At 41.3% G+C, this 16,603-nt stretch overlaps 2 protein-coding genes across 2 annotated transcripts; one reads left to right on the top strand and one right to left on the bottom strand.

Moving 5' to 3' along the window:
• Nucleotides 1-841: 841 nt before the first annotated feature.
• Nucleotides 842-2,428, top strand: MELLADRAFT_85631 (uncharacterized protein; the record flags this gene model as incomplete). Its single annotated transcript, XM_007409391.1, has 9 exons — nucleotides 842-974; nucleotides 1,030-1,427; nucleotides 1,504-1,713; nucleotides 1,774-1,791; nucleotides 1,853-1,969; nucleotides 2,041-2,129; nucleotides 2,171-2,187; nucleotides 2,283-2,327; nucleotides 2,391-2,428. 9 exons carry the CDS (start codon nucleotides 842-844, stop codon nucleotides 2,426-2,428), a joined length of 1,065 nt encoding a protein of 354 aa, XP_007409453.1.
• Nucleotides 2,429-14,080: 11,652 nt separating this feature from the next.
• MELLADRAFT_85630 (uncharacterized protein) lies at nucleotides 14,081-15,093 on the bottom strand (the record flags this gene model as incomplete). Its single annotated transcript, XM_007409122.1, has 3 exons — nucleotides 14,081-14,419; nucleotides 14,466-14,869; nucleotides 14,946-15,093. The coding sequence occupies 3 exons, from the start codon at nucleotides 15,091-15,093 to the stop codon at nucleotides 14,081-14,083; spliced, it is 891 nt and encodes a 296-aa protein (XP_007409184.1).
• Nucleotides 15,094-16,603: the final 1,510 nt, after the last annotated feature.

Genomic DNA, 16,603 nt, shown 5'->3' with positions numbered 1-16,603 from the left:
CCACTTCTGCATCTGCAGATTGGTTCCTGTAGTCAGTGTCTGTGGTTAATCTGAGAGCCAATCAAGATGGTACATACTCAAGTGTTCAGCACCCAAAACGGCACTGGCTCAATCATCTGCAGCTTCGACCACTGCGTCATCAACAGGCTCCACCTTAACGATAAGGTTATTGCTTTGCGCTCGGCACTGAGCAGCCTCAGGTGCAGAGGGCTTGTGCACGGCATTGGCGGGGCGGTCTTCCCTTGGTATCCTGTCAATTTCATCAAAAGGTGGATAATCAATCAAGTGCTAAAGTTTAGGGCAAGCAGGGATCAACCCAAACCATGGATGTCGAGCCCAGTACTCAATTGACAATTGGTTGTCAAGGGCAATGGCATTTGGAATCGAATCTTACCTTATACCTGGAATGCCTCTGCGGGCCGGTAATACTCTTTGGGGTGGCATGGTGCAAATAGCGAATGGACGATGATGAATGTGGTGCAACGCAACTCCGGAATACGTCAACAACGCGCTTGCGTGGCCTTCATGACGGGACTGTGGTCCTGAAACTGCCCTAACATCATGATGACAAGGAGATGTTAGGTCTGTTTCAGATCAACGTGGGAGCCAATGCTCGCACTGACTTTCAATGAACCCCGCCAACCCCCACACAAAGGATCACGTGACACAATCACATCCTGATACTTTGTGTGCAACCATTTTCTGCTTGCATTTATCATCTCCCCAAATCAATTCCTCTTTACTTTGGCCAATGAACGCGGACCTCAACCTCATTCAGTGTTCACGTTCTTTCATACATTTCTCCTGTTGCCTACTTATTTTTAATTGTAAAACCTCTTGGATGGCCGGCAATCTATTTGAGGCACCATATGACTCTTCTTTTGGGGCCTCTCAAGGCCCAGGTGACCGCTCGCTTGCTACAGGGGGGTCACTCTTTGGCTTGAACAACCATGCTTCCTTGATGGGTTCTATCGGTCAGGAAACACCACCTCACTAACCCTAAGCGTCAGCTGACGTCACATTCTCCAGCTTCCGGCTTCGATGAACCCGGAACTGGTGGGGATGACGCATTTTCATGTTGTTTGTTCAGCCTTGGCGGCCCAGGTAGGAACAACCCCAGCGAAGGACGCACGTTGCAGGGGTACAGAGGACCACGCAATAGATCGGCATCACCACGTGCAAGACCTGGCCACAGTTGCAGCACGCGTGAAGATCCGTGCGGGTCTTTCAAATCTCAGTCTAGTCAAGGGGGGCCTCATGGAAGCTCCAACAATCATGATGGCCGGCATGATTCAACCAGTACTCCACCTGATCCTGGACTATACACGTACCCACTCACCAGGCAAACCCTCCAGACCTTTGATGCCATGTGCAAAAAGGCTGGCTTAGACACTGCAGGTCATGATATTGCCCTGATCCACGCTGAGGTCAGTATATATTCAAACATTCTCAAACCTAATGCAAACACGTTGATTCCCCACGTTTATACCTCTCTCCGTCAAGGTTTTTGGCAACAACAACCGTCACTTGGGACAAGCGATCATGCAAGCTTGGATCATGATGGAGGTGTCCAAATTACGTGAAGAAGTTGCAAATGTCACTGTGCAAGTCACCAATGTGACTGAGCAAGTCACGAAAGTGACCGAGCAACTTTCTACGCTGACCAATGTTGTTGAGGCCATGGTGTTGAATCCTACTCCTGCTCCTGCCGCTGTTCCTGCACCCATTGACCCGACCACTAATCAAACTGTGGAGGATGACGGTCCTTGAGAGGCTAGTCCTCAACTCCTAGTAAGTTTCACTTTCAATTCGTCACCATTGGTTTGGAGGCTGACACCTCTCAATGCGCTAGGACGTCCTGAACCCGCTGGCCCTGAGACTTATAAACTCTGCACAGTTGAGTGCGTACACTGCGGTGAAGAACAAGCGTGAGGGGATTCTCCCACATTCTTTGGTCAACATCATCAAGGTCAGCATCCACTCATTGTTACTACAATTGATGGAAAAAACTGTATGATCTTAACTTTTTTCACTCTGTAGCTCACGGTGGCCCAGGAAGGGCCCGCCTTCGCTTTGAGGAACCTTCCTGCTGTTCATCAAGAAGTGGAAGAGGCTTCTGCAGCCAAGAGGTATGTGAGTGCGATCAAAGACTGCGGCAAGCACACTAGAGAAAAAGTCCACATTGTGGTGTGTTACATGTTTGAATTACTGACCTTGTCATTGTTGATGTTAACGTGTATCCCCAGTTGTTGACAGGGATCCATGATGCCAAAATGGGTGAGGAGGTCGACAAACCGGTGCCCCATATCAAGTCAATGGTCCAAAAAGTAAGCGCTTTGTCATTTTGAAATGAATTTTTGGCAAATTTTCTGATATTCATTCCGTTGTAGGTGGCTCAAAGATGTGGTGTCGTTGGTGCCAACGCTAATTACAAAGCCGTGTGGAGACTTACCGATGAAATTACACGGGCACGTTGTAGAACTCCTACGCAGTGTAGCGTAGGCTGAGCCGGAGAAGGTAAGAATCACCACTCGAGAGAGCGGATGAAACTACGGTGCAGTTACGCTGCCTTCAACCTTAATTTTATTGCAGTTCGAAAGAACTAGAGCAATTCTTAACAATTTTCTATCCCTACGAATTTCTCCCGTGACACTTTTTTAAGATTTCCAATGGATCCGCAAGGTTTGCTGGACTCCGATGATACCACACACAACTCTACACGACGTTGTAGTGTAAAACTACGTTGATTTCGATGCTAACACGGCTTTGAATACACGTGTAACAATGTACAGGGCCGAAATGTAATTTCAGATCCCTGACTCGACCCGGCCTCGACTTGGATCAAGAGGCGGGTTTGTTGCTGGATTTCGGTTTCTGACGCCCTCACGACTAGATTTCGACACAGCTCAGCAACCAATAGAACAACCAATAAAAAAAAACACAACTACACAACACTTTGCTTTTAATCACTAACGCTTTACGATCAATCCTTTCTAAAGGTAAGTTCTGATACTTTAAGCTGTCTCTTTCTTTGATGACCAATTAGCTAATAAAACAAACTTTTCTTCTTTTAACTCTTCTAGGACACTCGATCTCAAACAACATACACTCAGACACGAATACTACACTAACTAAACACTTGATATCACAATTAGGACACACACAAGGATTCTCACTTTGACTCCAACACCCCTTCTTATACCTTTCAATCCTCCCAAAACTCCGACCGACTCCTTTTCATCCAACCACTTTCCCCTTTCAGCTCCGACCGATTCCTTTCTCTTCCTTCAATTCCGACCAATTCCTTTCTTATTTTAGCCCCTATTCGACTCAATTGTTTTCTATTCAAACCCAGGTATGTTTCTTTGTTTGGTTTCATTTTCTTCTTTGTTCTGTTTACTTTTGATTCCACTAATCGATACCTTCCTTCTTATACCTGTATACTGATTGCTTTCTCTCAATTACTTCGCTCCGACCGATGTTTTCTTGGCTTTCTCATGCTAAAACTTCCATTTCTACTCGATTCTCTTCTTTCTTTTTAAGGTATGTTTATTTCTTTCTATCTTTTCCTTCTGTATTTCTATTCTTTCTTCTCTTACTAACTAACTTATTTGTTTCTACCTTCCTTCTTTCTTCTAGTCCCTGTTCAATTTTAGTAGCTCGATCACTGTCCCATTCAAATCTTTGCTCCGACCGATTCAATTCTACTAATGTGAGTTTCTTATTATGTTATCTCCTTCCTTATATTTGATACTAACTCGTCTTCTTCTTCCTTCTTTTGAACTATTCCATTCTCTCTTAATCCTCTTGGCATCTTTTAAAAAAAACTGTCTCATCATTAGGTTCCTTTCGCTTTGATATTGATCTGTTTTCTCCAATCGATTTAAATCTTTCACTTATGTAAGTTTTCTCTTAATTCCTTCTCTCCTCCCAACTCTCTTTTATAATCACTTGACTAATCTTCTTTGCCTCTGTTTTGACTTCCTTCTTTTTAACTTATCTTTGTATTTTGTTTTGTTTCATATACTTTTTTTTATTTTGTTTGTATTTCTTGATGTATAATAGTTGTCTTTGTAGATTTTAACTGAAATGATAAAATAAAATGAATTAAATTTAACTAAAAACTTCTCTGCTCTGATTCAGAGCAAGCTACTACTTTGATTGCGAGTGATTGTGAGTAAAAAAAAGTGAGATCTTCAAGCAATATGATATGTATAAAAGAATGAGGTTGGAGCAAGTTTTGCTTTCCACAACGTATTGCGTATCTTGTAATCCATTTGCTTTGCACCTTGATGATTGTGGTCACTCATCTATATCAATGTCATCTTCTGTACGATGAATGTCAGCGTCGCAAAGCAGCCAGGATTGTACTCAAAGGAGGCAAAGGAAGCAAATCTATCTGGGCGTGTGTGGATAAGCAATTATCCAAAATGTGCCTGAAGACTGATGAGCGCTACACCATTGCGTAAGTATATTCCCTTTTCATTGTCATTGTCTTCTTGCACCTTGCTGACATCACTCCAACCCATAGTTTCTATCAAATTATCTTTGATGACGACTGCAAGTACTTTAATGGAACAACTTTCTTTAACGAGCTCAAAGACAGAGGAATTAGCTTGGATTTGCCATCGGAGGAGGCCATCATGGCACGCATGACTCAAGGCCCGGCGAACCCAAACATCAAGGTATAGGGACAAACAGTTACCAATGAATGGAAGGGTTATGAATGGGCACAGATGATTACAATATATAGAAAGCCAAAGGAAATTACATTTTTTATTCCTGACTGCCTGCCTCTTTCTCATGATTACATTGAAATTGAATAAATGCTTGTCCAGCTTTGAGCTGTTTGACGGCCCTTCCTTATCCCGTTGGATTTCCATTCCCCTGTTGGGGCCAGTGCAAGCATTCATGTGGTTTGGAACTGGTGCAAGCGTGCCAAATCATTTGGTATCCGAGACCGGTGTGAGCAGCGCAATAAAATATCCATTGGGTCACTTGGTCCAATGATTTGCTTGCGCGCATTCCTTGGGGCGTACATGTCCTCGACGGTCTGAAGGCCGTTTAATGGTGCCTGCTAGGCGCACACTTTGCGGCCTGCTGTTCGCGCTGTCTGGCACCTGGCAGGCAAGAGCTCAGTGGGCCTGCTACAGGCCGCCCATCAATGCGGAGGGGCAGACGGCCTTCAGCCTGGCGGTCGTTTCCGCCTGTAAACCATTGCGACCCTCCCGTAGTGTAGATTACACGTTCAAAGAAGTGGAGAAGATGTATAGCCGTCTGAGCCACGTATCCTACATTGCTCCACAATCGCAATGTTACTTACGGTCTGGACGCCACTGGAAGTGGAAGTGGTCCAAACCAGAAGCCAAATGGAAAATGCCTCCCAAGGTCAGGGGAGATCTCAACATCTGGCAAAATGCCTTGAACGCTTTCCCGAACCAAATGCTACTAAATACTTGCGTAGTGAACAACATCAGTGGGTGAGTGACACGTCTATGTCTTTTGGCATAGGCGTCATTGTTGGTAAATCTTGGGCACTGTTCAAACTGCACCCAGGTTGGGATCAACCCTACAGACAACCTGCGTGTGGGATCACATGGCTGGAAACGGTTACAGGTTGTTTGGGTTTGCTCATTGTACAGAAGATGCAACCTCTCAAAGGGGAAAGGTTCCTAGTGTTGACTGACAACATAACAACCAAAGCAGTGCTGCAAAATATGTCTTCCTGCGATGACTGGGTCAACGAGGAATGGAAAAATATCTCCAGGATCCTATTTCAAAACAACTACCAACTTGAGCAACGGCAAGTGAACACTTTGGACAACACCGCAGACCCATTTTCACACGGCCTGCCTACTTCCAAACCTTGGTATTTGCAGATCCACGTGGCTGTCCTAGATGACTTGAAACAATGGCTGGAAGATGTCAAGTGTCCACCAAAGCTGACACCATAGTGGTGAGCCATCCTTTTATCTATGAGGAAGAGTTGCTACCTTATTTTCCTTTCCACCTCCACACCCAAGACTGACTACCTTCTGTTCCCGTAACCAACCATGTATCAGCTCTAAGATCCAGTCTCTCTCCATTGCATCCCCCCTTCCCTCCAACTGTTGCATAACACCCTTCCTAAATTTTCCTTGCTAAATCATTTTATACATCAATTTCCCTTGCTAAATCATCTTATACGTCCCACTTCCTCACAAACCCACTGTCATTCCACATCTTTTCCAACAATACCAATAACTGGACGCTATATTCTTTTCACTCAATAAGTAAGCACATGCTACCTTTTCAAAATGGTCGGACAGTGGATAAGTCATCATTGGCTGACACAAGACTTGACTCTTCCTATCACACGTGCCAGACCAATACCCAATATGAGATGCATCAAGTCTTTCTTGAGAGTCAATGATGACATTAAGCGACCAATAACCAGGGCTCAACAACACATGATTAGAGCCCAATGGAGCCATTCAACCATTGAATCTTAGTCATCCGGCTTCAAGAAGTTCAAGTGATTTGCCAAACTGAAACAACAATGCACATTCCCTGCATAGTGCAACACAGTCAAGCACTTTACATCTGGGCTGGCCAAAATGTCAATCAGCGCGCAACCAATGAGCCTGTCAAAGTCACAACAATTACCAAATACCTTACTGCGTTAAGAACCTGGCACGCATTCCATGGCTTCGACTTCCCAAACATCCACCTCACGTTGTGGTGATCAGAACACACCATCACCCTCACCTTTATATACACGAAGAAGGGCTTGAGAAGCTCAAAGTCTTACTTGCTGAGAGCAGATTTCAAGCTCTGAGAAGCTCTGGTCAAGATGATAGTCAACAAAGGTAGCCAGAAAACTTTATTGTGTCATTTCAACTTTCTTAAGTGATATCATACAAAGTCAGACATGATAACAAAGTGATTCAGATAGTTTAAAACAAAGAATGATAACGTGAATATAATACAGATCGAGGATTTGAGCAAAGCAAAGTAAAGGAGTCAAGTCGGAGACAAGACACATTGAGAAAAATACATATCAAAGATAGAAAATTAAAATAACAAAAGGGTATCATCAAGGTAGTGGAGAGCATAAGAGTGAAGTAAACCTTAATAAGGGACGAAAAGCTGGAATCGAGGAGATAAAGTATGGAAATAAAGAGATAGTTGGAGAAGACGAGTTACATACAGAGAAGAGTACGATTCAGAGGTCAGAAGCGGGTGGATCGGAGGTGTGTCTATGAAAGGGATAAGCCAAGACTCACTTTGGTTCAAATTTGAATGAGGGATTTAGATCGAATTCAAAAGATGACATAGGAAGACTGATTTTGGGGAATCTACTTAGAAAAGATAAAGAGAAAAGATGTTAGTAGAGCGTGAAATCAAAAAGCAAATCAGGAATGAACCTACAAGACTCACCTCTTGGCGTGTAAGATCAAGCTTTGAGATTGAAATGACGTGTGATAGGAATCAGTTACGAGATAAGTAGCCGTGATGTGAAAGTTTGAAGGCTGCAGTTGAAAGAGGCTGGGATCGAAGATGGAGAGTTAAACTAGAAGGGGTTGAGAATAAGAAAAGAGAAATGAATTTGAAACGATGAGCGATATAAAGAAAACAGATAAGAGAAGGAAATAAAAACACTTACATATTGATTAAATGATAAATCGGTTTCGAGAACAATCGGTCGGAGGAAAACGTTGAGGTTGGAGATTGAGGCCGCGTAATGAGATGAAACTGAGGAATCAAAAGGTATAAGAAGGGCTGTTCGAAAGGGAATTTTGAGTATCGAATTATTGTGGATGGGATTTTTGTGTCCAATTGTGTGTCTGTTTGTTTGTGTGTGTACGAATCGAGTAGATTCAAATCAAAGTGTACTGTCTTCGTTTTCGTGGTCCTGTTCAGTCGAAGAGAAATCGTTCTCAGTGTGTGCTTTGTGCTAGTAAATCTGTGTGTTCGAGAAGTTCCTATATAAAAAAAATCAAGTGTTAAAATTGTTATCATTGTGAAGGATAACTAGTTATTTGAAGTTGTATTTTGTGCGGAAGAAAAGAGTTAAAAGACTTACTTTGTTTGTTTGTTTTCAAAAGTAGTTAAAAGAATTGTTGTTGTTGTAGTGTTTTTTAAAGATTAGTGGAGGCTGAGCTTGGTCACAATCTAGTCGGGACATCGTAAAAGAATTAGAAGTTTTAAAATCACATCAACAACCCGCCTCTTGATCCAAGTCGAGGCCGGGTCGAGTCGGGGTCAGAAATTCATCCCAGACCTGTACCAGTGTGTTACAACCTTGCGGAAATCAACAAACTTGAGTTTACATATACTACAAACTCGTGAAGAGTTGTGTGTAATAGTGTTAGACTCCGCTCAGTGCTGCGCATCCAACCGTGTGGTGTAAAATAGGTTTCGGGAAACCTTAAAAAGACAAAGAAGTGAGAGTAGAGACACCTCATCTTAAATCTCGAAATCATTTTTGAAGGACAAGGGCAGCTTCACAGCACCTGAGTTTCATCCGGTCTCACGAGTGGTGATTCTTCCCCTCTCCGGCTCAGCCTACGCTACACTGCGTAGGAGTTCTACATCTGGTGACTCCACTGGGGCAACTCAAAACAACTTCTGCGTCTCCGCAGGTGCTCCAGCGCATTGTAGTTTCAACAAATCAACAAGTCATTATATCTCAAAATCACAAATCCGAACTTAGTAAAAATCTCAAATCTCAACATGTCATCTCAAAATAATATTAGAGCATCTCCAAACCCAAAACAAATCTCGGGAGAAGAAAATTTATCTGTAATGGGTAGTAAAGGCGAGAATAGTGGTGGTCAAGAAGGAACTCGTCAAAGGGGTCAAGATTCATACAGGGAGAAGAAAGAAAATGAGGAGGATTCAGGGGATGATGTCACCACAAAATGTGTAGGGGAAATAACAAAAGAAGGAATAGTGCCAATGGAGTACGAGGACGGAAGGTTACGAGAGGAGAAAATTTCAATCCAAGAGGCAAAAGAGTATTTGAAGGAGGCACAGCTACAAGCAGAACATATGAAGAAGGTATTGCAGAAGTTGCAGGACACAAGAGAGAAGCCAAGGAAGGGAAGTAAAAGAAAAGGCAGGAAGAAGTATTACGGAAGCAGTAGTAGTTCAAGTTCAGATAGCAGTGATGAGGATAGTTCAAGCTCAGGGGAAGAAAGTGAGGTGGAAATCAAGAAGAAGAAAAAGAGTAAGAAGGGAAGGAAGAAAGTTGTCAAAATTGAACCGCAAGATTTGGAATTACGGTTTAGTCGTGGCGATGATGTTCAGAAATTCTTACGGGATTTTGAGGTTGCTGCAGATGTGGATGGAGCAAGTGGTGTTGATATGGCAATGCAAGTTTGTGCCTTTGTAAATGGAAAAGATTTGAAAGAGGAAATCAAGGAGCTGAAGGGTTGGGGTGAAGGAGAATGGGATTGGAAATTATTGAAGACGGAAATGAAGGATTGTTATGCATCAATAAGGGAGGCGCCTAAGTACACGGTGGAAGATTTGAAGGAGTTGGCTTTAGATTCTGAAAGCAATGGTGGTATTGATTCCAAGTTGGAATTTGAGGGTTTTAGACATAAGTTTGATAGTATACTGGTCTATCTCAAGAAGTATGATTACATTGACTCTGAGGATGAGATATGCAACTACTATTACAGAGCATTCTCAGATGGCATGCAAAAGAAGATCAAGGAGAAGCTACGTAGTGATGGAAATTTAAGAAGGACAAGGGATGGAAGGCACCGGCTGCCTGGATGGAAGGTGCTTAAGAAGACAATTCATATGGTATTACAAGAAGAGGTCGAATTAGTGTTTGAGGAGTTACGAGGAAAGAAGGATGAAGAACTTAAGGAGAAGGTTGTACAAAAGGACAAGGAGAGGCGGGGACTGAAAATGGAGGGATTGAATAGGAAGATTGGTGGACAGTTGGCGGATGAAGCAACTATCAGTGAATTGGTTCGACAGTTTGCTGCATGGACTGGGCGAGGATTAAATAGACCTTTGGTTACAAGCCAGGATAATCATGTTCATAAAGGTTTCCAGAACAACTCTTACTCTGGGCAAGATAACTCCGGACCCCCAGCTCAAAATCAAGACCCAGCACCTCAATTCAACTCTTCAACTTATTTTAGAGGAGGCCAACAAGGAGGACAGAACTTCAACAATAATGGTTCTGGTCAGAATAATCAAAATGGCGGTCAATATTCCAACTTTGGAATGAATAGAGGAAGAGGAGGATATGGTGGAAACAGAGGAGGATACAGTGGAAATCAAGGAAGAGGAGGTCATAAATCAAATTATCAATGGAACAATTCGGCGGGACAATTCCAACAAAACAATGGCAATCAACAGCCATCAAGCGGTTCTTACAGACCTCCACCACCCAACAATGGGCCTCCACGAGGAGAGTTTCGGGAGAAGGTCTTTAGAGATGGGCCAATCATGTGCTATTATTGTGGCAAGGAAGGACATGGTCATAATAGGTGCCTAGACAAGCAAAGGGATATTCATGACGGATTTGTTACAGAACATGACAATAGTTATATCCTGTCAAACGGCCAAGTAGTTGGATGGGATAGTAGTAGACCTATCAGGACTGTAGTTGCTGATCACTCTCTTCAAGTTATGCAAGCTACAAACTCCTTCCTCAATGGAGGATCTACTCACACTCAAGCTGAAACTCCACCAGTAAAGGAACCAGATAAATTAGCTGTAACAGGAATCTTGACTACGGAGACAAGTAGGGACCCTCAAATCCGGGAATTAAGAGCTAATTGTGCGGTATTAGAGGAGTGGAAGGCACCAGGTATTACTAGGAGAGGATTCAAGGCCGCTATGGCGGGAGCAGGTACAAAAATTTATGATGTAGAAGTTAAAAGAGGAAGAGGAAAAGCTGACCCCGTTGAAGCCCCAAAGAAGAAGAAAGTGTCAATCCAACAAGACAATGTAGAAGTAGAAGAAGAAATCATGAAATTAGAGGAGCATGTAGAAGAATATGATAGTAGTGATGACATACCATTAGCTGAATTGAAACAAAGGAAGACAGTGGAACAAAAGAAGAAGGCAACTGTGATGGCTCCAAGAGTTACAAAGCAGGATATAGTTAGAGGTAGATTTGAAAGGCCGGTGGAAAGGGGTTATGAAGGAGGAATGAATAAAGTAGTAGATAAAATCATGAAGACTAAAATTGAGGCAGAGGTGGGAGAGTTGTGTGCTATTTCACCAGCACTGGCCGAGAATGTCAAGAAACAAGTTTCAAAACGGCGGGTGATCATACCTAGAATCATCAAACCTTTAAAAGTGGCTACTGGAAGTCTGGAGGATGATGGTTCAACTAGCGGAAGTGAAAGTGAAGATGAAGATGTTTTATATTCACGTCCTTTGGGGTACTTAGACATTATGTTGGGAGGGAAGAAGAAGAGAGTGAAGGCCTTGGTGGATTCTGGATCTCAAATCAATATTATACCAGAGTCAGTGGCGGGAGAACTGGGATTGAAGGGGCTGATATCTATCAATTCTGGTGTTAAGGGTATAGGTGGTCAAAGAACTGAGTTGATTGGCATTGGAGAAGCAGTAGACGTAGTAGTTGGCACCAGGGTTCAAGGTGTGGCACATTTTTGGGTAGCTAAAGAAAGTAAATGTCCAATTTTACTAGGACGGCCATTTCTTACGGATTTTAGAGCACAAATTGAATTTGGGAAGGCAATAGGGGAAAGGTTGACTTTGCGGGATGAGAGGGGAATATGGACTCGGTTCACAGTTTGTAATCCTGATGAGGGCAATTGGGAAAGGGAATTGAATTTAGAAGAGAAGAGGACAACATTGTTGGAAGTGCAGCTGGCAAAATTAGAGCAGGAGGTGCAAGGTGAAAATAGTAGTGCAGTTCCAGATTATGTGGAGAATTTTTACGGTGAAGGGTTATCAAGGTTATAAGGAGTGTTGGTGAAGCAACGGGCATTCAGTATATAAAAAATCCAAGTAACCTTGAATGTCTATCACCAACTAGTAGTTAATATGGGGACTTGGTGGTGTATATAGAATAAATTTGGTGCTTAATTTCAAATCAGTGTTCTTAATCTCAATTTTAGTTTTGTCAAAGTTTTGTTCTTTTTTTTTCAGTGTTTTCTTCTTTTCTTTTTTTATCAGTTTCTTTTTCTTTCTTTTTCTTTCTTTCTTTTCAAGTCAGCGGTGTGGGATAGGTAGTTGAGGATGGAGGAAGTTGGCAGGAATGGATAGTTATAGTTATTACAATTAAACAACAAAAAGTGGTGGGTAGGGGCGGGCACAAACAGTTAAATCACAAAATTCAACATTCAAATCAATCAAAATTGAATTGGTATACTACTTTAAAAATCAAAATTACTCCAGTACATGGGGCGTGTTACGTTTTTTCTTTATTACGGTCTTCTAACTTTATCTTTACTTAAATCAGACAACATCAATAGCAGGGGGCACGGGCTGGGTACTAGTTACATACAACAACAATTAGTCAAAATCAAAATTACAAACATCAAAAATGGATTACTGCTATAAGACCTATTTCTCTAAATTTCTTTCTTCTGATATTATTATGTTTCAAAATTAATTTCAAATTCAAGTTTTTATTCTCTTTTCTTCTCTTATGGCGGTTGGAAATGGGCAGTTGAGGATGGAGGATAGTTGGCATGAACAGATAGTTAAACATAAGTACATTAACAACACAACTGAATTATAAGTCAAATAACAAAAATTACGTACAAAATTATTACGATACTCAAACAATGAATCAAAATAGTCAAATTAAAATCATTATCATCAATATAAAATCAAGTCAGAGTTATGGATATGTTTCTTTTTTCTTTTGGGGACGGGACAGGTTTGTTGAGGATGGAGGACTAGATGGCTGGTAGGATAGTTAAAACAATAATTACATGTGTAGTAGGGGGACTGCAGTGGGACAAATCAATTGATAAAATCATAAGTCAAACTAAACAAATAAATGGATTACTACTACATATAAAATTTCAATTAAATTTACAAGTTACAACCTTTAAAATTACATATATTAAATTATCAAGAGTTATCAATTAGTGAAGTGTTATGGATATGTTTCTGCTTCTTCTTTTGGGGACGGGTTAGGATTGACGAGGATGGCGGAATAGTTGGCAGGTATTGGAATATCAGTGTTATAAACAAATTAAATCGAATTATTATCAAATTAAAACAAATTACAAACAATTCAAGTCTGTAGTAGGGGGTCTGGGGAGAGGCTGCGCATTACAATTAAACAATCAAAGCGGCATAACAATTACAAAATACAATTATAAAATGGTTACTACTACAGCACAATTTTTTCCTTTTCTTTCTTTTCTTTTTCTTATATGGGGGTGTTGGAATGTTGAGGGTGGTGGATACTTTGGATTATACAAACAAAACAATTGAATGATTACTGAAGCAGAAATTTTTATGTTACATATTGAAGACTTTAGTATTGGAGTTCAACACAGAGTGCGCATTTGATTAGGCGGACCAACTTTGGAATTTAGTTAAAACTTACATTTATTGGATACTTAGATATAATTATTTCTTGCGAATTAGTTAAGTTACAGTCGGGACAGAATCCGATGTGCGTGAATTTTTTAGTCAAGGCCTAGATTAGAGGTTACTTGGGATTTTTTACATATATTAGTGAATTATGGGAATAAGAAATTAATATCAAAATATTTCATAAGCTGCGGTTACAATTTTATAAAGAAGTTAGAAGTTTTGTCATATGATCAGGATGTGGAGAGTCTTTTTTACAATAGTTAGAAATAAGTAAGATAAAGGTTACTGTGGAAGTTTTCATTTAAGTTGGGGGAGGTGGCTCAAGAAAGAAAGAAATGCAAAAGGGCACACTCAAGTTGTTCCAATTAAAACTGGTTCTTTTTTTATGCACTATTTTTTCTGAAGAGTTTTCCTACTACAACTATTATTCATAAGATTTTTTTGGTTTTAATGATTTGACGGGAAAAATAACAACAAGGGGCTAATAATGTGCTAGAAGTACAGATAAGAATAGATATTTTTTAGAAAACAACATAAGATAATTTTAATCTTGGTTGAAGGCATGTTTTTTGCCTTTGTCGGAAGAGTTAGAAGGAGTAGTAGTAGAAGAAGGAAGGAAATGTTTGGCTACAAGTCTTTTAAAATTTCTAACAACATTTACACAAGCAGAACTTTCAGCATCAGAGTAAGGGTCATGTTCAGCCCAATGAGCATACAAAGCATCCATCATTGATTTAGTGAGACAGATAGTAGATTCAAAATTAGGAACTTTGGGTTTAGCAGTACCAACTCTTCTTAATTCTTCAACCTCATCCACCTTTTCAACAAACCAAATAGTATCAGAGTCTTTACCAAATCTTTTAACAAAAGCTGCTATAACAATCTAAAGACATATTAATAACAGGGTCATTAACAACAGGGGTCTCTACAGTAGCAGGCTTAGTGGGTTGGTTAGGAACTGGTTGGTCAGGGGGATTGACTGGAGTTGGGGTGTCTAAGATCTCGATGGCGGGGACAGAGGCTTCGCGGGTGGCGCGTGGCGGGTTGTTGGGGGTCTTAGGAGGCTTGGATGAAGGAGGTGAGGTGGGTTTGGGAGGCGGAACATTGGGCTGGATGGGTGTGTTGCCTCGGTTGTTCCAGATGAACAAGTCCTGGCGCCACTTCTCTTGTAACTTGACGTTACGAGGCTTGTCAGGCTTGGAGTCCCAAGAACCAACTCGAATGCGACGAGCCTTGTCGGTTTCGTTTGGGCGACCCGGTATGTAAGGGTTACCTTCGACGACATTAACGAGAATGTCGCCGTTGGCGTCGGTTGGTGGCGGAGTAGGCCAGTCTAAGATGAGCAAGGAACAACAATATAAATAACACATCTAGTGATGAGCCACGAGAGATAAATGACCGTTACGTACCGCAACAGACCTGGCGTCGAGCGCACTGGTCACAAGCGTCGTGAAGCGGGCGGATCAAAGATTCAAATACAATCCAAGTGCACTTGCGACCGGCTTCGAAGCAGGTAGAGCACTCAACGGGATGGGGTGCTGGGTTTAAGTTAATCATCGCGGCTAGAGGAGTGAGAAGGATAAGCGAAGTACAGTAAGGAAAAGGAGAGCATCGTTGATATTGGGACTATATCAATAGGTAAAGATGGGAGACAAACTTGTTGAGGTTTTTTTTATTAAAAGATGAGTAACTAAAAGTTCGATCGAGAAGTTAGTATGGAAGTTGGGGGCTAGAAAGGGTGTGAAAGATAAGTGTAAAGAGCATTAAAAGGCAAACATCAGCATTTAAGTAAAAGAGGCCGAGCATCGATAGGATTAAGAGGAGCGCTATAACACACTAGATTTAAATAAGTTAATCAAGACTGGAAAGATGATGTGCTCTGATCACTGAGTTTCTTGATTCGGGACGAATTTGAAGTTGGGGTAGGATGTGGTGATCAGAACACACCATCACCCTCACCTTTATATACACGAAGAAGGGCTTGAGAAGCTCAAAGTCTTACTTGCTGAGAGCAGATTTCAAGCTCTGAGAAGCTCTGGTCAAGATGATAGTCAACAAAGGTAGCCAGAAAACTTTATTGTGTCATTTCAACTTTCTTAAGTGATATCATACAAAGTCAGACATGATAACAAAGTGATTCAGATAGTTTAAAACAAAGAATGATAACGTGAATATAATACAGATCGAGGATTTGAGCAAAGCAAAGTAAAGGAGTCAAGTCGGAGACAAGACACATTGAGAAAAATACATATCAAAGATAGAAAATTAAAATAACAAAAGGGTATCATCAAGGTAGTGGAGAGCATAAGAGTGAAGTAAACCTTAATAAGGGACGAAAAGCTGGAATCGAGGAGATAAAGTATGGAAATAAAGAGATAGTTGGAGAAGACGAGTTACATACAGAGAAGAGTACAATTCAGAGGTCAGAAGCGGGTGGATCGGAGGTGTGTCTATGAAAGGGATAAGCCAAGACTCACTTTGGTTCAAATTTGAATGAGGGATTTAGATCGAATTCAAAAGATGACATAGGAAGACTGATTTTGGGGAATCTACTTAGAAAAGATAAAGAGAAAAGATGTTAGTAGAGCGTGAAATCAAAAAGCAAATCAGGAATGAACCTACAAGACTCACCTCTTGGCGTGTAAGATCAAGCTTTGAGATTGAAATGACGTGTGATAGGAATCAGTTACGAGATAAGTAGCCGTGATGTGAAAGTTTGAAGGCTGCAGTTGAAAGAGGCTGGGATCGAAGATGGAGAGTTAAACTAGAAGGGGTTGAGAATAAGAAAAGAGAAATGAATTTGAAACGATGAGCGATATAAAGAAAACAGATAAGAGAAGGAAATAAAAACACTTACATATTGATTAAATGATAAATCGGTTTCGAGAACAATCGGTCGGAGGAAAACGTTGAGGTTGGAGATTGAGGCCGCGTAATGAGATGAAACTGAGGAATCAAAAGGTATAAGAAGGGCTGTTCGAAAGGGAATTTTGAGTATCGAATTATTGTGGATGGGATTTTTGTGTCCAATTGTGTGTCTGTTTGTTTGTGTGTGTACGAATCGAGT

This window comes from Melampsora larici-populina (assembly GCF_000204055.1).
Source record: "Melampsora larici-populina 98AG31 unplaced genomic scaffold MELLAscaffold_15, whole genome shotgun sequence".
Classification (NCBI taxonomy): domain Eukaryota; kingdom Fungi; phylum Basidiomycota; class Pucciniomycetes; order Pucciniales; family Melampsoraceae; genus Melampsora; species Melampsora laricis-populina.
Note: the sequence above shows the minus strand (reverse complement) of the source record. Positions and strands in the feature narration are given on the sequence as shown.